Genomic DNA, 16,091 nt, shown 5'->3' with positions numbered 1-16,091 from the left:
CCCGTTTGCGTTCTTTTTCCTGTCGCTAATGTATCTGAAGAAGGATTTGTCCCCTTTCTTAATGTTCTTCGCTAGAGTTTCTTCCATTTGAAGTTTGGCCTCCCTGACTGCTGTTTTGACCGCTGCAGACTTTGTCCTGTATTCAATGTTTGCTTCTTTTTCCCCCGTGCGTTTGTATGAGAGAAATGCTCTTTTCTTCTCTTTGACGAGGTACGAGATCTCATCAGTGAACCATTGGGGTTTCTTTTTTCTTTGCTGTTTGGTTACCGATTTAATGTAGCGTTTAGTTGCCTCATGAAGGGTTGATTTCAAGGTTGACCACATAGCTTCCACATTATCAGTTACTTCTTGAACCTGGAGCGTCTGATGGACGAAATTTCCCATGCTTGCGAAGTCGGTGCCCCGGAAATTGAGTACCTTTGTTTTTGTATGTGACCTAGGGAAGCCTTTCTTAAGGTTAAACCATACCATGTTATGGTCACTGGTGGCTAGCGTTTCTCCCACCGAGACCCCTGAGACGCTTTCCCCGTTCGTAAGTACCAGGTCCAGGATGGCCTGGGCCCTAGTGGGTTCTAGTACCATTTGTTTGAGCCGTACTCCCTTCATGGACGTTAATATCCTCCTGCTATCACAAGTTGTCGCTGAGAGTGTGTTCCAGTCTACATCAGGCATGTTGAAGTCTCCTAACAGAACAACGTCCCCCCGTAAGGTGATATTCTCAATGTCTTCAATTAATTCTGCATCCTTGTCCTCCGATTGTCTTGGAGGTCTGTATACCACACCAAGGTACAGGCATTTTTCTCCGCTTCTGGCCAGGTTTACCCAGATGGATTCCCCAGTATACTTGACATCCGTGATCCTGGTTGTCTTGATGTTCTCTTTGATATAGAGTTCTACCCCTCCTCCTAACTTACCCTCTCTGTCTTGTCGAAGCAGGTTGTATCCTGGTATAGTTATATCCCACCCATGAGAGTCTGTGAACCATGTTTCGGATATTGCTACTACGTCTAGGTCTGCATTAACTATTTCTGTTTCTAGTTCTAGAAATTTATTCCCTAGGCTGTGTGCGTTAACATACATAGCTCTCCACTCTTTCTGTTTACTAATCTCCTGTAGTGAGCTACCCATTTGAATTAAAGTGTCACCTAGCGAATCTTTTGCAATAAGGGTACTTACCTCAGACTTAGAAGTGGAGTTTTGATTCGCCCCATCAGGATTGTTACTTACTGCTCTGGTGTAAAAGTGGGTACTCACCCCGACTTACCTAGTTTAAAGCCCTTCGAAGTAGGTGGGCTAGTCTGCGTCCAAAGACATTCTTACCTCTGTTGGTCAGGTGGAGTCCGTCTGGTCCCTGTAGTCCCTGTAGTGCCTCTCCGTGATTCAGGAATCCGAAGTTCATTTCCAGGCACCATCGTTGTAGACACTCATTCGTCTTCAGGATACGTTCGTCCCTGTCCCTTCCTCTGCCCCTAACAGGAAGAATTGTCTGCTTCAGCCTCCTTCCCAGAGCTCCGAAATCTCTAGCTATGTCCTCCAGGTTGTTCTTGGCAGTGTCGTTCGTCCCGACGTGGATGAGCAGCATGGGGAAGTGGTCCTGGGGTCTGAGAAGTCTATCAAGACAGGTGGTCACATCTCGTATCCTGGCTCCAGGTAGACAGCAGACCTCCCTTGACTGCATATCCGGTCTGCATATTGGTCCCTCGGTGCCCCACAACATGGAATCCCCAATGACTATCACTCTACGCTTCTTTTGGGGGTGTCGATCCATCGTCCCCGGAGATGGAGAAGTGTGTTGATCCTGGTCCACGTCGGTAGTCTTTTCCTGCAAGACCTGGAATCTGTTCTTCAGGCTCAGCTGTGGAGTCGATGTGGAGCTGCCCTGGTGAGAGAAAGAGTGAGAAGGTGAGGAGATTGTAAATGGGGGGGGGGGGGGTCTCCTACGTTTACCTGTGGAGGAGGTCACTAACTGCCAGGAGTCAGTGTCTCCATCCATCTCCTGAACTGCAATAGTTGGTTTCTTTGTCAGCGGCCCTGGAGTCATCATGGGTGAACCGTCACGGGCCCGCTCTGTGATTTGGGATAGTTCCTGCACTATCCCATCGATGTAGGCCTCATCCTCTCTAATGCCTCTCAGACGTTTCACCTCCTCCCTAAGGCTTCTAAGTTCCTGCATGATGTTTTCATTCCACTGACCGACCTCCTCCGTCTGTGTAGAGACCGTGATGTACTGCTGTGGGATGGCCTCGGTCTGCGCGGAGACGTCCTTTCCCGGGGCTGTGTTTTCCTCCGTCTGTGTGTAGGCCGAATTCATCACTTCAGTGCAGGGGATGTCAACCTTGCTTGTAGTTTTCACACTCCTCGTCCGCCCTGCCATAACAAAAGGGAGAGAGTAAATGAGAGAGAGTAAATGTATGAGTATAAGAGATAGTAAGAGTATGAGAGAGATTATGAGAGAAGAATAATTTTTATTTTTTTTTTTTTATACAGTTAAAGTTAGAAAATTAGGTATGCTGCTGGGATGCCTGGTCTCCTTCTCAAGGCTCCTTCGCAAAGGCGCTCTCGCTAAGGCGAGCGCCTTTGCCGCGCGCCGAACGGCTGGGCGCCGTTGGCTCCCTTCCTCTTAAATGGGAGCCCGGGCCGATGTGACCTGTGACGCGGTGGGGGGTGGGCGGAGCTATCTCTCGCCGCGACCCCGGTTTGCCTGCCTGCCTCTTCCTCTTCCCTTCTGCGTCCCCGGCTTACCTCTCCTCCGCCTCCCTGCCTGGAAACTAACAAAAAAGAAAAAGAAAGAAAGCTAAAAAGAAGAAGCGCCGCCGCAGATCACAGTTGTGATCTTCTCTTCACAACTCTAGAAATGACAATTGTTCTTCCATTGTAACCCCCGTTAATAAATCTTTTGTAATCCACCTTGAACCGCAAGGTAATGGCGGAATAGAAATCTCTAATGTAATGTAACAGGCCCAAGAACAGAATACCCCTGAGCATTGAACAGAGAGAGCAGAAAAAGACTGACAGCTGAGGTGACGTGTAGACAGATTACAGAGGGGCACCTTCGCCAAGGACAGCTTCAGAAGATTCAGACTTTGTTCCTGGTGTTTCTATGCTGTAAATCGGGGCACACTGATATGAAATTCAAATCTAAGTGCAAAACATAGCCTGGGAATGCCTCTACATGCACATTTTCAGCAGAAGAGAGAGTTAACAGTAATCCTTAAAATCCAGCTACAGCCATATTCCCTCCCCTTTCTCAGAATAAAAGAAAAGAGATCTATTATTTCTATCACACTTCAGCCAGAGATTGCTTTTGTACTGTACCTGCCGTCACGTCCAGATATACAGATGAATGAAGTGTGCAACAGATCTTCTGAGGTGCAGATTAGAGAAGCAAGTGTGCTTATATAATTACATTACATTACATTAGTGATTTATATTCCGCTTGTACCTTGCGGTTCAAAGCGGATTACAGTGGAAGAGAGCTGGACATTTCCAGGAGGATGCATTACATTGGAAAATTGCTGGTACAGGTTACATTACATAGGAAATTATTTCTGGTTACGTTACATAGAGGATTATCTGGTTTCCTTACAATGTTAGGTAGATGGTTTTAGTAGGAGATGTTAGGTATCAGGTTGATTACTTGGGTTTCCGGTTACTTTTTTGGGACGTTGAGGAGATGGTACCAGGGAGTGGGCTATATTTGGGAAAGTTATAGAGGGGATAGGAGGAGGGGGAGATTATTTCTAAGTACCTATTCTTTATTTATTTATTTATCTTATTTTTATTTTATCCTTTAATGTATATTTTTCTGTAAACCTATATTACTTATAATTTTAATGTACCCTATTGTCTATTTTTTTCTGTAAACCACTTAGAATCCTAACGGAGTTTAGCGGTATATAAGAAATAAATTACATTACAATTACATTACATTAAGTAGATTGAATATACTTTTTGAATAGGAGAGTTTTGATTTCTTTACGGAATGCTTTGAGGTCAGATGTTGTGGTTAACAATTTGGAGATGGAGGGTTCGAGTTTTGCTGCTTGCATTGCTAGGAGGTTATCATATAGCTTTTTGCGCTGAGTGCCTTTGAGTGATGGGTAGGAGAATGGGGTCTGTGTTTATGTTTATTGCTCCTGATCTTTGCTCTCCACTTACTTTCAGGACAGCTATGTTTCAGATTACAATAACCACAATGTCACTGTGGTACAGTAAAGCTACTCATATGAAAACCAAAAGCAGCTCTTGTTTCCCTGAATTTGCAGAGAAAAATGAAGAAAGACATGGGGGAAGCCACTGCTTGCCCTGGATCGGTAGCATGGAATGTTGCTACTCTTTGAGATTCTTTGGGGTTCTGGAATCTTTTGTTACTCTTTGGGATTCTGCCTGGAATCTTGATGCTCTTTGGGGTTCTAGAATATTTTGTTACTCTTTGAGATTCTGGAATGTTGCTACTCTTTGAGATTCTAGAATCTTGTTACTCTTTGGGGTTTCGGAATCTTTTGTTACTCTTTGGGATTCTGCCTGGAATCTTGATACTCTTTGGGGTTCTAGAATATTTTGTTACTCTTTGAGATTCTGGAATGTTGCTACTCTTTGAGATTCTAGAATCTTGTTACTGTTTGGGATTCTGCCTAGAATCTTGATACTCTTTGGGGGTTCTAGAATCTTTTGCTACTCTTTGAGATTCTAGAATCATGTTACTCTTTGGGGTTCTTGAATCTTTTGTTACTCTTTGAGATTCTGGTATGTTGCTACTGTAGCAGCCGCGAGGAGAGGAGCAGAAGCAGCGGAGGCAGGGGAGAAACAGCCGGTGAGAGAAGCCGGAAGAGTTTTTCTTTTCTTTTTTTTTTTGTAGGAGGCAGCAGAGAGGAGCGGGTAGCGGCGAGAGGAAGCTCCGCCCACCCCCTACACATCAGCAGCGTCATCGCCCCGACTCCCCCTTAACAGGAAGGGAGCCAGGGCGCGAAGACCACTGTAGCAGCCGCGAGGAGAGGAGCAGAAGCAGCGGAGGCAGGGGAGAAACAGCCGGTGAGAGAAGCCGGAAGAGTTTTTCTTTTCTTTTTTTTTTGTAGGAGGCAGCAGAGAGGAGCGGGTAGCGGCGAGAGGAAGCTCCGCCCACCCCCTACACGTCAGCAGCGTCATCACCCCGACTCCCCCTTAACAGGAAGGGAGCCAGGGCGCGAAGACCACTGTAGCAGCCGCGAGGAGAGGAGCAGAAGCAGCGGAGGCAGGGGAGAAACAGCCGGTGAGAGAAGCCGGAAGAGTTTTTCTTTTCTTTTTTTTTTTGTAGGAGGCAGCAGAGAGGAGCGGGTAGCGGCGAGAGGAAGCTCCGCCCACCCCCTACACGTCAGCAGCGTCATCGCCCCGACTCCCCCTTAACAGGAAGGGAGCCAACGGCGCGCGGCCGTTCGGCGCGCGGCGAAGGCGAGCGGCAAAGGCGCTCGCCTTAGCGAGAGCGCCTTTGCGAAGGGCCTTGAGAAGGGTCGAGAAAAGACAGACAAGGACTTCAGAACACCAGGTAAGGAAGAAGCGAGCACGCAAGTAGGGAGAGCACACGCACAAGAAGAAAACACACAAGACAGCAAAGGATAAAGAAGCAGGCTTCGGGGACAAGAAAGAGGCCCAAGGGAGGCTAACAGACCCACCAATACAAAAAGAGGCAGAAGAAGTAGACAGGAAAGAGCCAAACACAGGAGAGAGCACAGAGCCCGCACACATAAGAACATAAGACAAGGGAGAGGACATCTAGTGGACTCCGAAGAAAGAGAAATGGAAGCAGCAGGAACCCGGAGGAGCTTCCCAGTGTACTGCACAGAGTGTCATATGTATGACTACCTTCCCTCGGGAAGGCAGGCATACATATGCAGTCGGTGTCAGGAACTGGAAAGCCTGAAGAAGGAAGTTGGTAGACTGCAGTGCAGGGTTCAAGAGCTGGAGGGACTCCACATCTCAGAAGCACCTTTCAAGACAACTGAGGACCCCGCAGGAGAAAGCCACATCGAGGAGCAAGTAAGGGAGCTTGAAAGATTCATCGAGGAGGCCTACAGGCAGGCAAAAGAGCAGGATCATCAGCAGCACTGGAGCGAGGAAGCTACAGCTACACAAGATGGAGGACATGGGCCAACAGATGGAAGACAGGGGCCAACAGACGCCGAGGATGAAGGATCGCATGGAAGAGTCGTGCAAGCAGAGACGACGAAGACTGGCGGGTGCCCCGAAAGAGAAGAGCTAAACCACACCGAGGATACAGACTTGAGACCTGTGAGGAAGCTGAAGAAGGGGAAATCTGCAGTCGTCGTGGGAGACTCAATCATGAGAGAAGTGGACAGTCACGTAGCAGGAGGGAGAGAGGATCGGCTAGTGACCTGTCTCCCAGGAGCAAGAACGAAGGACATCACCGACAGAGTCGAGAGGATCCTAGACGGAGCAGAAACAGAAGAGACAGCAGTGATAATCCACGCGGGAACAAATGATGTCAACAGGAGAAATTACAGCAGGACTACGATAATTGAACAGTTCAAGATCCTGGGAAGGAAACTGAAGCTGAGGACACAGAAGATAGCATTCTCAGAGATTTTGCCAGTACCGAGGGCAGACGTGAAGAGGCAGTCCGAGCTACAAGCAATAAACGCATGGTTGAGGAGATGGTGCGAAGAAGAAGGATTCCTTTTTATAAGAAACTGGACAACTTTTTTGGGGAAGAACAAGCTCTTCAGGAGGGACGGACTACACCTGAGCAAGGCAGGAACGAGACTGCTAGCAAACAACGTCAAGAGAGGAATTGAGCAGGCTTTAAACTGAGAAAAAGGGGAAAGCCGATAGTTGACCTGACGTCGACGGTTCGGACAAGAGTATCCAAAGAAGATACTGAGAGGGAAAAATGCTGGGAACAGGCAAGAGACGAACAATAGAAGCTGTTGACCAACAAAAAGGACAATCAGATAAAATTAGAGGAACAGGAGAGATCAGGAAATCAGGATGCAGACGAAAAAGATACACCAAAAAATAAGGAACAAAGGAACAGAAAAGATACACCAAAAAATAAGGAAGAAGGGAACAGAAATGAGGGACCGACAGCCCAAATAGGGGATGGTATGGGGAGCAAAACACATGTAAAACCAGCAGAGAAAAGAAAAGACCAGGACTTAAATTGCTTGTACGCTAATGCAAGGAGCCTAAAGTCCAAAATGGGAGAATTAGAAGCCATAGCCATAAAAGAAAACCTAGACATCATTGGAATCACGGAAACATGTAGTGCTGCCAGGGTACAAACTCTATAGAAGAGACAGGACCAACAAGAAGGGTGGAGGAATAGCACTATACATAAAAGACACCATTCCCTCGTCCGGAGTGGATATAGAACCAAAGGCGGAAGGACTGGAGTCATTATGGGTCAAATTACCAGGAAAAGGTGGCCTTGACATAAGATTGGGTCTATACTATCGTCCACCTGGACAAACGGAAGCAAACGACAAAGATCTGGCGGCAGAATTGAGGCGGGAAGGCAACAACAGGAATGTGACAGTAATGGGAGATTTCAACTACCCCAGGATAAACTGGAGTATTGGAAACTCAAACTGTGCGAGGGAAACAGAATTCTTAGAGGCTGTGAGCGACTGCTTTATGGATCAGCTTGTCAAGGAACCAACAAGAGGAGATGCCACTCTTGACCTAATCCTCAACGGATTAGGGGGACCTGCAAAAGAAGTGGAAGTAGTAGGGCCAATAGGAAACAGTGATCACAACATGATCCAGTACAAATTAGGAGTAAGTACAACAAAAGGGAAAAGAACCACAGTGACAACGCTCAACTTCAAGAAAGGGAACTATGATGCTATGAGAGCAATGGTAAGAAAAAAACTTAGAAACAGCTCAAGGAAAACAGAAACTGTAGAGCAAGCCTGGTCTCTATTCAAGGGCACAGTGCAAGAAGCACAACATATGTACATCCCCATATTTAGAAAAGGGTGCAAAAAAAAAACGAACAAAAGACCCTGCATGGATAAACAATGAGGTGAAGAAAGCGATAGGAGACAAAAAAAAATCATTCCGGAAATGGAAAACGGACCAGACTGGGGAAAACTGGGATGAACACAGGAAAGGCCAAAGAGAATGTCACCAAGTGGTTAGGAGAGCGAAAAGAGAATACGAAGAGAGACTGGCCAGGGAGGCAAAAAACTTCAAATCATTCTTCAGATATGTTAAGGGGAAGAAACCAGCGAGGGAGGAAGTAGGACCGTTGGATGATGGAGATAAAAAGGGAGTGATAAAGGAGCAAAAAGAGGTAGCTGACAGGTTAAACAAATTCTTCTCATCAGTCTTCACAAGCGAGGACACATCCAATATACCGGAACCCGACGTGATCTTCCATGGTGATCAAGAAGAAAAACTGTCAGCAATAGAGGTGAGCCATGAGGATGTCCTCCAACAGATAGATAGATTGAAAAGCGACAAATCACCAGGCCCAGACGGAATCCACCCTAGGGTACTAAAAGAACTAAGAAATGAGATAGCGGAAATACTCCAACGAGTTTGCAACCTATCCTTGAAAACTGGAGAGATACCGGAGGACTGGAAGATAGCAAATGTTACACCTATCTTTAAAAAGGGGTCAAGAGGAGACCCGGGAAACTATAGGCCGGTAAGTTTGACATCGGTTCCAGGCAAGATGGTAGAAGCACTGATAAAGGACAGCATCTGTGAGCACATCGAAAAAAATGGGCTGATGAAAGCGAGCCAACATGGCTTCTGCAAGGGAAGATCGTGCCAAACAAACTTACTGCACTTCTTCGAGGGGGTAAACAGCCATTTGGACAAAGGGGAACCTGTAGACATCATCTACCTTGACTTCCAAAAGGCCTTTGACAAGGTACCCCATGACCGGTTACTTAGGAAGCTGTGGAACCACGGGGTGGAAGGGGACATACACAGATGGGTCAAACACTGGTTGGCAGGCAGGAGACAGAGGGTTGGAGTGAAGGGTCACTACTCGGGCTGGAGAAAAGTCACGAGTGGAGTTCCGCAGGGGTCTGTACTTGGACCACTGCTGTTCAATGTATTTATTAATGACCTGGAAACGGGGACGAAATGTGAAGTTATAAAATTTGCGGATGACACTAAACTCTGTAGAAGGGTCAGAACTACGGAAGAGTGTGAGGCCCTACAAAGAGACCTAAGCAAACTGTAGGAGTGGGCAAATAAATGGCAGATGAAATTCAATGTAGGGAAATGCAAGGTCATGCATATAGGGAGAAAGAACCCGATGTTCAGCTACCAAATGGGGGGATTAGTATTAGAGGGAAGTAACCTTGAAAGAGATTTGGGTGTACTGGTGGATACAACAATGAAGTCAACGGCGCAATGCGCAGCAGCCGCGAAGAAGGCGAACAGAATGTTGGGTATTATTAAAAATGGTATTACGACCAGAACGAAAGAAGTCATCCTGCCGTTGTATCGGGCAATGGTGCGCCCGCACCTGGAGTACTGTGTTCAGTATTGGTCACCGCATCTTAAGAAGGATATGGCAATACTTGAGAGGGTCCAGAGGAGAGCGACACGAATGATAAAGGGCATGGAAAACCTTTCATACACTGAAAGATTGGAGAAGCTGGAGCTCTTCTCCCTGGAAAAGCGGAGACTCAGAGGAGACATGATAGAGACCTACAAGATCATGAAGGGCATAGAGAAAGTGGAGAGAGACAGATTCTTCAAACTTTCAAAACATAAAAGAACAAGAGGGCATTCGGAAAAATTAGAAGGGGATAGATTCAAAACAAATGCTAGGAAGTTTTTCTTTACTCAGCGGGTGGTGGACACCTGGAATGCGCTTCCAGAGGATGTAATAGGGCAGAGTACAGTACTGGGGTTTAAGAAAGGATTGGACAATTTCCTGTTGGAAAAGGGAATAGAGGGGTATAGATAGAGGATTATTACGCAGGTTCTGGACCTGTTGGGCCGCCGCGTGAGCGGACTGCTGGGCACGATGGACCTCAGGTCTGACCCGGCAGAGGCATTGCTTATGTGCTTATGTACTCTTTAGGTTTTGGCCAGATACTAGGGACCTGAATTGTCCACCGTGAGAACGGCTACTGAGCTTGAGGGACCATTGGTCTGACCCAGGAAGTCTATTATGTTCTTATGTAAAACAACTTCTCAGATATTTCCTGTCATCATTGGGCAAAAAAAGATTGGCCTCCGAGGGAAAATATGGTGGTTGGAGGACAGAATGTAATCAATGAACCTTTGGTATCACGAGAAAGAATCACTACATATAAAGCTAGGCCTGATGAATCAATTTGTAAAGACATTGAATGCCGTGAATAACATGGAAAAACTAAAGGCAGGAATTTTCGATGGTCTACAGATCAGACAACTTATAAATGACCCACATTTCATAGCATCAATGAATGAAATCGAATCATGTGCCTGGTTTTCGTTTGTTCCTGTTGTGAAAAACTTTCTTGGCAACAAGGCAGCAGACAACTACACACAATTAGAAGGGGATCATGCTGCTGTATCGGGCCATGGTGCGCCCTTACCTGGAGTACTACATTCAGCACTGTTCATCATACATGAAGAAGGACACGGTACTACTCGAAAGGGTCCAGAGAAGAGCGACTAAAATGGTTAAAGGGCTGGAGGAGTGAGAGATTGGAGAAACTGGGCCTCTTCTCCCTTGAAAAGAGGAGACTGAGAGGGGACACAATCAAAACATTCAAGATACTGAAGGGAATAGACTTAGTAGATAAAGACAGATTGTTCACCCTCTCCAAGATAGGGAGAATGAGAGGGCACTCTCTAAAGTTGAAAGGAGATAGATTCTGTACAAACATAAGGAAGTTCTTCTTCACCCAGTGAGTGGTAGAGAACTAGAATGCTTTTCCAGTGTCTGTTATAGGTGAAAACACCCTCCAGGGCTTGAAGACAAAGTTGGACAAGTTCCTGCTAAACTGGAACTTACGCAGGTGAGTCTGGACTCATTTAGAGCACTGGTCTTTGACCTAAGGGCTGCCGTGTGAGCGGACCACTGGTCTGACCCAGCAGCGGCAATTCTTATGTTATTATCTGCACAGTCGCTTAGATCACTTTCCAGAGAACATTGGTGACTTAAGCGAAGAGCAAGGTGAAAAATTTCACCAAGACATAAAAACAATGGAAGCCAGATACCAAGGAAGTTGGGATGCACACGTGATGGCAGACTATTGTTGGAATCTTTGCAGGATCGTCCTAGCAGATCCCACTCTTGGAAGTCTTACAAAAGGAGCTTCTTGTGCTTTTGGTATGAAATAAGGAAGCTTTCATGTTGTACACTTTTCTTTTAATTTTATGTATGACAATTTTTATTGAAAGAATCAAATAATCAGTACAATGGAATAATACAAAAATAATTCAATACAATAAGAATTACAATAATATTTCATACAAATTTAAATCATTCTTTCAAATTTAATTTCCATATGAATTAATTCAATCTTATCTACACCCCCCTTAATTCCATCTCCTACCCACTATCTTCCCCTAAATGAAATCCCTCACCCTGGATGAAAGTTCACAAAAATAAAGAAAATCTAATTTTCATAATAAATCATTGATAACCAAACTTCATATTTTTGGTGAAAGATTCTGAATATAATCCCAAACCTCCATAAAAAGACGAACCTCGAACCTCCCAACTCTCAAATAAAAATAAGCGATGTAATTGATTCCTCCAATGCCAAAAACTTGGAGATTCTTTCTGCAAGCAAAATTGCATAATACATTTATGCCCAATCATACAGGCTTTCTGAAATAAAAGACATTTTAGTTGGCCAAAAACCCCACAAGCTGATGCTTTACCAAAAATTATTCCCCGAGGACAACCCACTATCGAATTACCCAATAAAGAACCCAAAAATAATAGGATGGCAGACCAAAATGAGTTGATCAAGGGACACAACCAAAAAGCATGAGATTTTTTTTAAATTTTTAATATGTTTCCTTCATGCTTAAAAGATATTAATTTAAACACTACATTAAAATATCCTGATTTTTAATGGGTGAGTAGAGTGAAGAGTGGTTTATGGCACATGTTCTGTATCTCAAAACCTAGAGCCAATAGGAGAAAACTGGTGCCATTTTTGGTGTCAGCAGGTCAAATAGACCCAGAAACAGGCCAAACATTCGAGACACCAAAATGAGTGTTGGCCAATGTAATCAGAGCAGTTTGTGTAATTGATTTGATTTGATGGAGATCATGAGAAGGAGGGTGAGTGCAATTAACTTTCATTTGGGCTGGAGATGTTCCGAAGCATTGCGTCTGCATGGTCCTCTCCTGAACTCTGCTCCTGGATGATGTATTTTGCAGGTGTCTTAAGCATCTTCTCAAAATTCATCTGCCACTTGATGAGCTCTTGGTACTGTCTGGTGTTCTGTGATAACTGCAAAGAGAGGAAAAAGTGCTGACATTTTCTTTTGCAACAACAATTCCCAAATCCACATTAGGTTTTCATTTTAGCCATATATACCAGCATGCTTTGGGTCTAAAAATCTAATTGAATGATAATAAAAGTAAAACCAGGACTGGCTGAGTCTGACTCTGATGATCTAGTCATCCTATTCCACTATTTCAAAACCTTAGCGTAACCAGTCGGGTTTTCATGAATACTTCCATGAATATCAATTAGATGGACTGCGTGCGATAGGACCTCAATACCTTCAACTCTGCCTCATGTATATTCATCATAATTCTGAAAACACAAACCCAACAGGCTAGATATGTCTTCAGGAGAGGGTTGAGAAGCATTATACTATCCCTCATAGACACGGAAAAGAGAGAGGGAGAGGGAGGAGAGCATATGGGCCATGGCCTCACCAAAGTTTTTCAGTGAGCAGCTGCCTTCACCAACCCCTGCAGAGCGACACGAGATGAGCTATTCACACATATCACGGCACTTTCACCCTCCTTCCTGCCCCTATGGTCTGGCATCACTCTCTCTCTCTCTCTCTCTCCCATGGTCCAACTTTTCTCACTCTCTCTTCCTACCTCTATTCCCTCCCCCCCCCCTCCACCTCACACAACCATTTTAATCTGCTGTAGGAGACTGGCAGTGGTGAAGATAGACTTCCTCTCACTGGCCTTGGGGTCTTTTCTTTGCCACATTCCACCTTATATGATTCAACCTTCTGTCTTTAGTGGGCAGAAGGAGGCAGATGGAGGGTCCAAGGCTGGTCAGAGACAGCCTGCCTTCAGCACTGCAACTGATGTCTACTGTGGTACGCAGCCTATGCCTGCTAGGTGTGTCCCTAGTGCAGAGCCCTGTTTAAAGGCCAACCCTTCCCCCAGTGTTACTGATAAACCTTTTCTTGATTCTCCTGATGCTATTTCTCCCTTGCTCTCTAGAGGGAGTCAGAGAGCACGAGTGCAGAGCGCCCATCCCCCTCTCAGGCCCAGGGTTGCTGATAAGAAATACTTCCCACCTGAGGGTTGGGGGCGGGGCTGCAAACTAGTTGCCCAGAGAGGAAAGCTTCTGGGAAGTCAGTTAAAAGGAGGAGATGCACAGGACAAGCAGGAGAGCCCAGGGCTGGGAGATACTGATGGCAGTTCTCCACTGGAATCTATGGAGCTGATGGAAGCTGGAGAAGAATCTTCTTTGAAGGAGAATGAAGAACCTCAGGCCATGGAAATTGACCCGGATTCATCTGCTGCTCCAGTGAGTGAGATTCTGCCAATGGAAGTTTGCTTCATGGAAGGCAAGCCGCTCGGGGAATAAAAGTGAGTAGCTGTGACCTTATTATATGAAGGACTTCCATGGTTATGCATTGCCCTGTGGGAGCTTTAGTAATCAAGAGCTCCAGAAGATTTAAAAGACTCATGTGAAGGTGTTTTTTTTTTGGTTTTCTCTTTCATAAGAGAAGGACTGTTACCAGCCCAGGTAGTGGGGGTTCGCCTCACGTATTTTGTGGTGGGATTGTGGGCCTGTTTGGCAGTATATCACCACGTGAAGCGCACTGCCTGCCCAGTATTCAAGCTGCTGGGATAGTCACAGCAGTAGCTCTGACTAGTGCTGCAATAGTCAAGTTTAAAGACTGTTGGTGTTTGGAATATTTTGTTTTTCATTGCTGAGCAATAAGTATGGGCTGAAGCCAATAGCCTGAGTTTTGGAAAGGCTTGAACTTTTGAACATTTCCATTTTGGGGACAGTTTGCTGTTTTGTGTTTTTTTTTCTTTTTACTGTTTTGGGACTATCCTGACAAGGTTTATGTTTAATGCCAATGAAAGAATAAATCCTGAGTTTAATTTAAGCAACTACCCTTACCTGGTGTGGCTGTATTTTTCTTCCACTAATTTTCCTTGTGCAGCCCACTGCGGTTCACAAGAGCACAACTCCCGTGTCCCAGCCGCTCAGGGCCCATTGTCCTGAGCCGGTTGGTGACACTACAAAGGAAAATTTAAAGAGCCACCTGGGATGGAGAGAAAGAGATGCTGGGATAAGCAGGGGAAAGAAGAAGAGGGAGAGATGCTGGATTCCTGAGGAGGGGCAGGAAGAAAGGAAGAAAGATGGAGAGGTGCTGATCTGAGGAATGGGAGGCAGGGAAGACAGTAAAGAAGAGAGATGAAGGGAAGGCTCAGGAGGATAAACCAAAGATGGAGAAAGGGGGACAGTAGGGAAGGAAGAGAGATAGATGATAAATGAGGGACACAGAAATGAAGACAGAGCTGGAGAGATACTAACTTGGAGGAGGGTATTACAACCAGGACGAAAGAAGTTATCCTGCCGCTGTATCGGGCGATGGTGCGCCTGCATCTGGAATACTGCGTCCAATATTGGTCGCCGTACCTTAAGAAGGATATGGCGTTACTCGAGAGGGTTCAGAGGAGAACGACACGTCTGATAAAAGGGATGGAAAACCTTTCATACGCTGAGAGATTGGAGAAACTGGGTCTCTTTTCCCTGGAGAAGAGGAGACTTAGAGGGGATATGATAGAGACTTATAAGATCATGAGGGGCATAGAGAGAGTAGAGAGGGATAGATTCTTCAAACTTTCAAAAAAATATAAGAACAAGAGGGCATTCGGAAAAACTGAAAGGGGACAGATTCAAAACAAATGCTAGGAAGTTCTTCTTTACCCAGCGTGTGGTGGACACCTGGAATGCGCTTCCAGAGGACGTAATAGGGCAGAGTACGGTATTGGGGTTTAAGAAAGGATTGGACAATTTTCTGCTGGAAAGGGGGATAGAAGGGTATAAATAGAGGATCACTGCACAGGTCCTGGACCTGTTGGGGCCGCCGCGTGAGCGGGCTGCTGGGCACGATGGACCTCAGGTCTGACCCAGAAGAGGCATTGCTTATGTTCTTATGAGGGGGCGAGACATGAAGGAAGGAAGGAAGACAGATGGAGAGACACTGGCCCTAGGAGGGTGGAAGTGTAGGAGGAAAGAAAAATGAGGGGAGAAGCTGGACATGGGGAGGGATAGGGACTTAAAGGGGTGATGCTGGACATGTGGGAGGAATAGGAGCACAGAGGGCCAGTGCTGGACAGGGCAAGAGTAGGGACACAGAGAGAAGAGATATTCCAACATGGCAGAGGATAGGGGCAGTGACACAGAGGGAAGATGGATGGTGGATATGGAGAAAGAAGAAATGCCAAATGGACATGGAGACGCTGGTAAAACCAGAGTCTGAAACCAACACAATTTGTAATATCAAATATTCTAATCAATAAATAGAAAATAACTTTTTTTCCCCACCGTTGTCCTCTGGTCATGTCATTTTTTGGAAAATACATCTACCAGAGCTGCTGTTTGACATGGCTGGGGCTCAGTAGAAAAAATATACTTGCTGGCCTTTGATCTCATTCATTGTGGTGCTCAATGCAGAAGGTAAATGCATGTGTCTCATTTAATACTGTATTCACACATGCTGCGATGTCCACAAGGGTTGTGTTCTCCTGATGTCCTCATGATTGAATCATGTCTAAAGAACTGTGAGTGTACCAGACGCTGCTTCAAATTCTGTTGTTTAGAAAATGTGAATCTAGGTAAGTCTCGGAATTCCTGATGAAACTGCATAATACTCCAGTGTTGTTTGATGACGCGTTTGATCTGAAA

At 45.6% G+C, this 16,091-nt stretch overlaps 1 protein-coding gene across 1 annotated transcript in view; it reads right to left on the bottom strand.

The window, feature by feature from the left end:
• Positions 1-11,911: 11,911 nt before the first annotated feature.
• LOC117357166 overlaps positions 11,912-16,091 on the bottom strand; it is a 104,374-nt gene continuing 100,194 nt past the window's right edge. The window contains exon 6 of the mRNA XM_033937538.1: positions 11,912-12,419. Coding sequence (XP_033793429.1) covers positions 12,258-12,419 — 162 coding nt within the window. The 3' untranslated portion in view covers positions 11,912-12,257. The remainder of the gene's footprint in view (positions 12,420-16,091) is intronic.

Source organism: Geotrypetes seraphini, chromosome 1 (assembly GCF_902459505.1).
Source record: "Geotrypetes seraphini chromosome 1, aGeoSer1.1, whole genome shotgun sequence".
NCBI classification, from domain to species: domain Eukaryota; kingdom Metazoa; phylum Chordata; class Amphibia; order Gymnophiona; family Dermophiidae; genus Geotrypetes; species Geotrypetes seraphini.
This window is presented reverse-complemented; position numbering and strand designations above follow the sequence as displayed.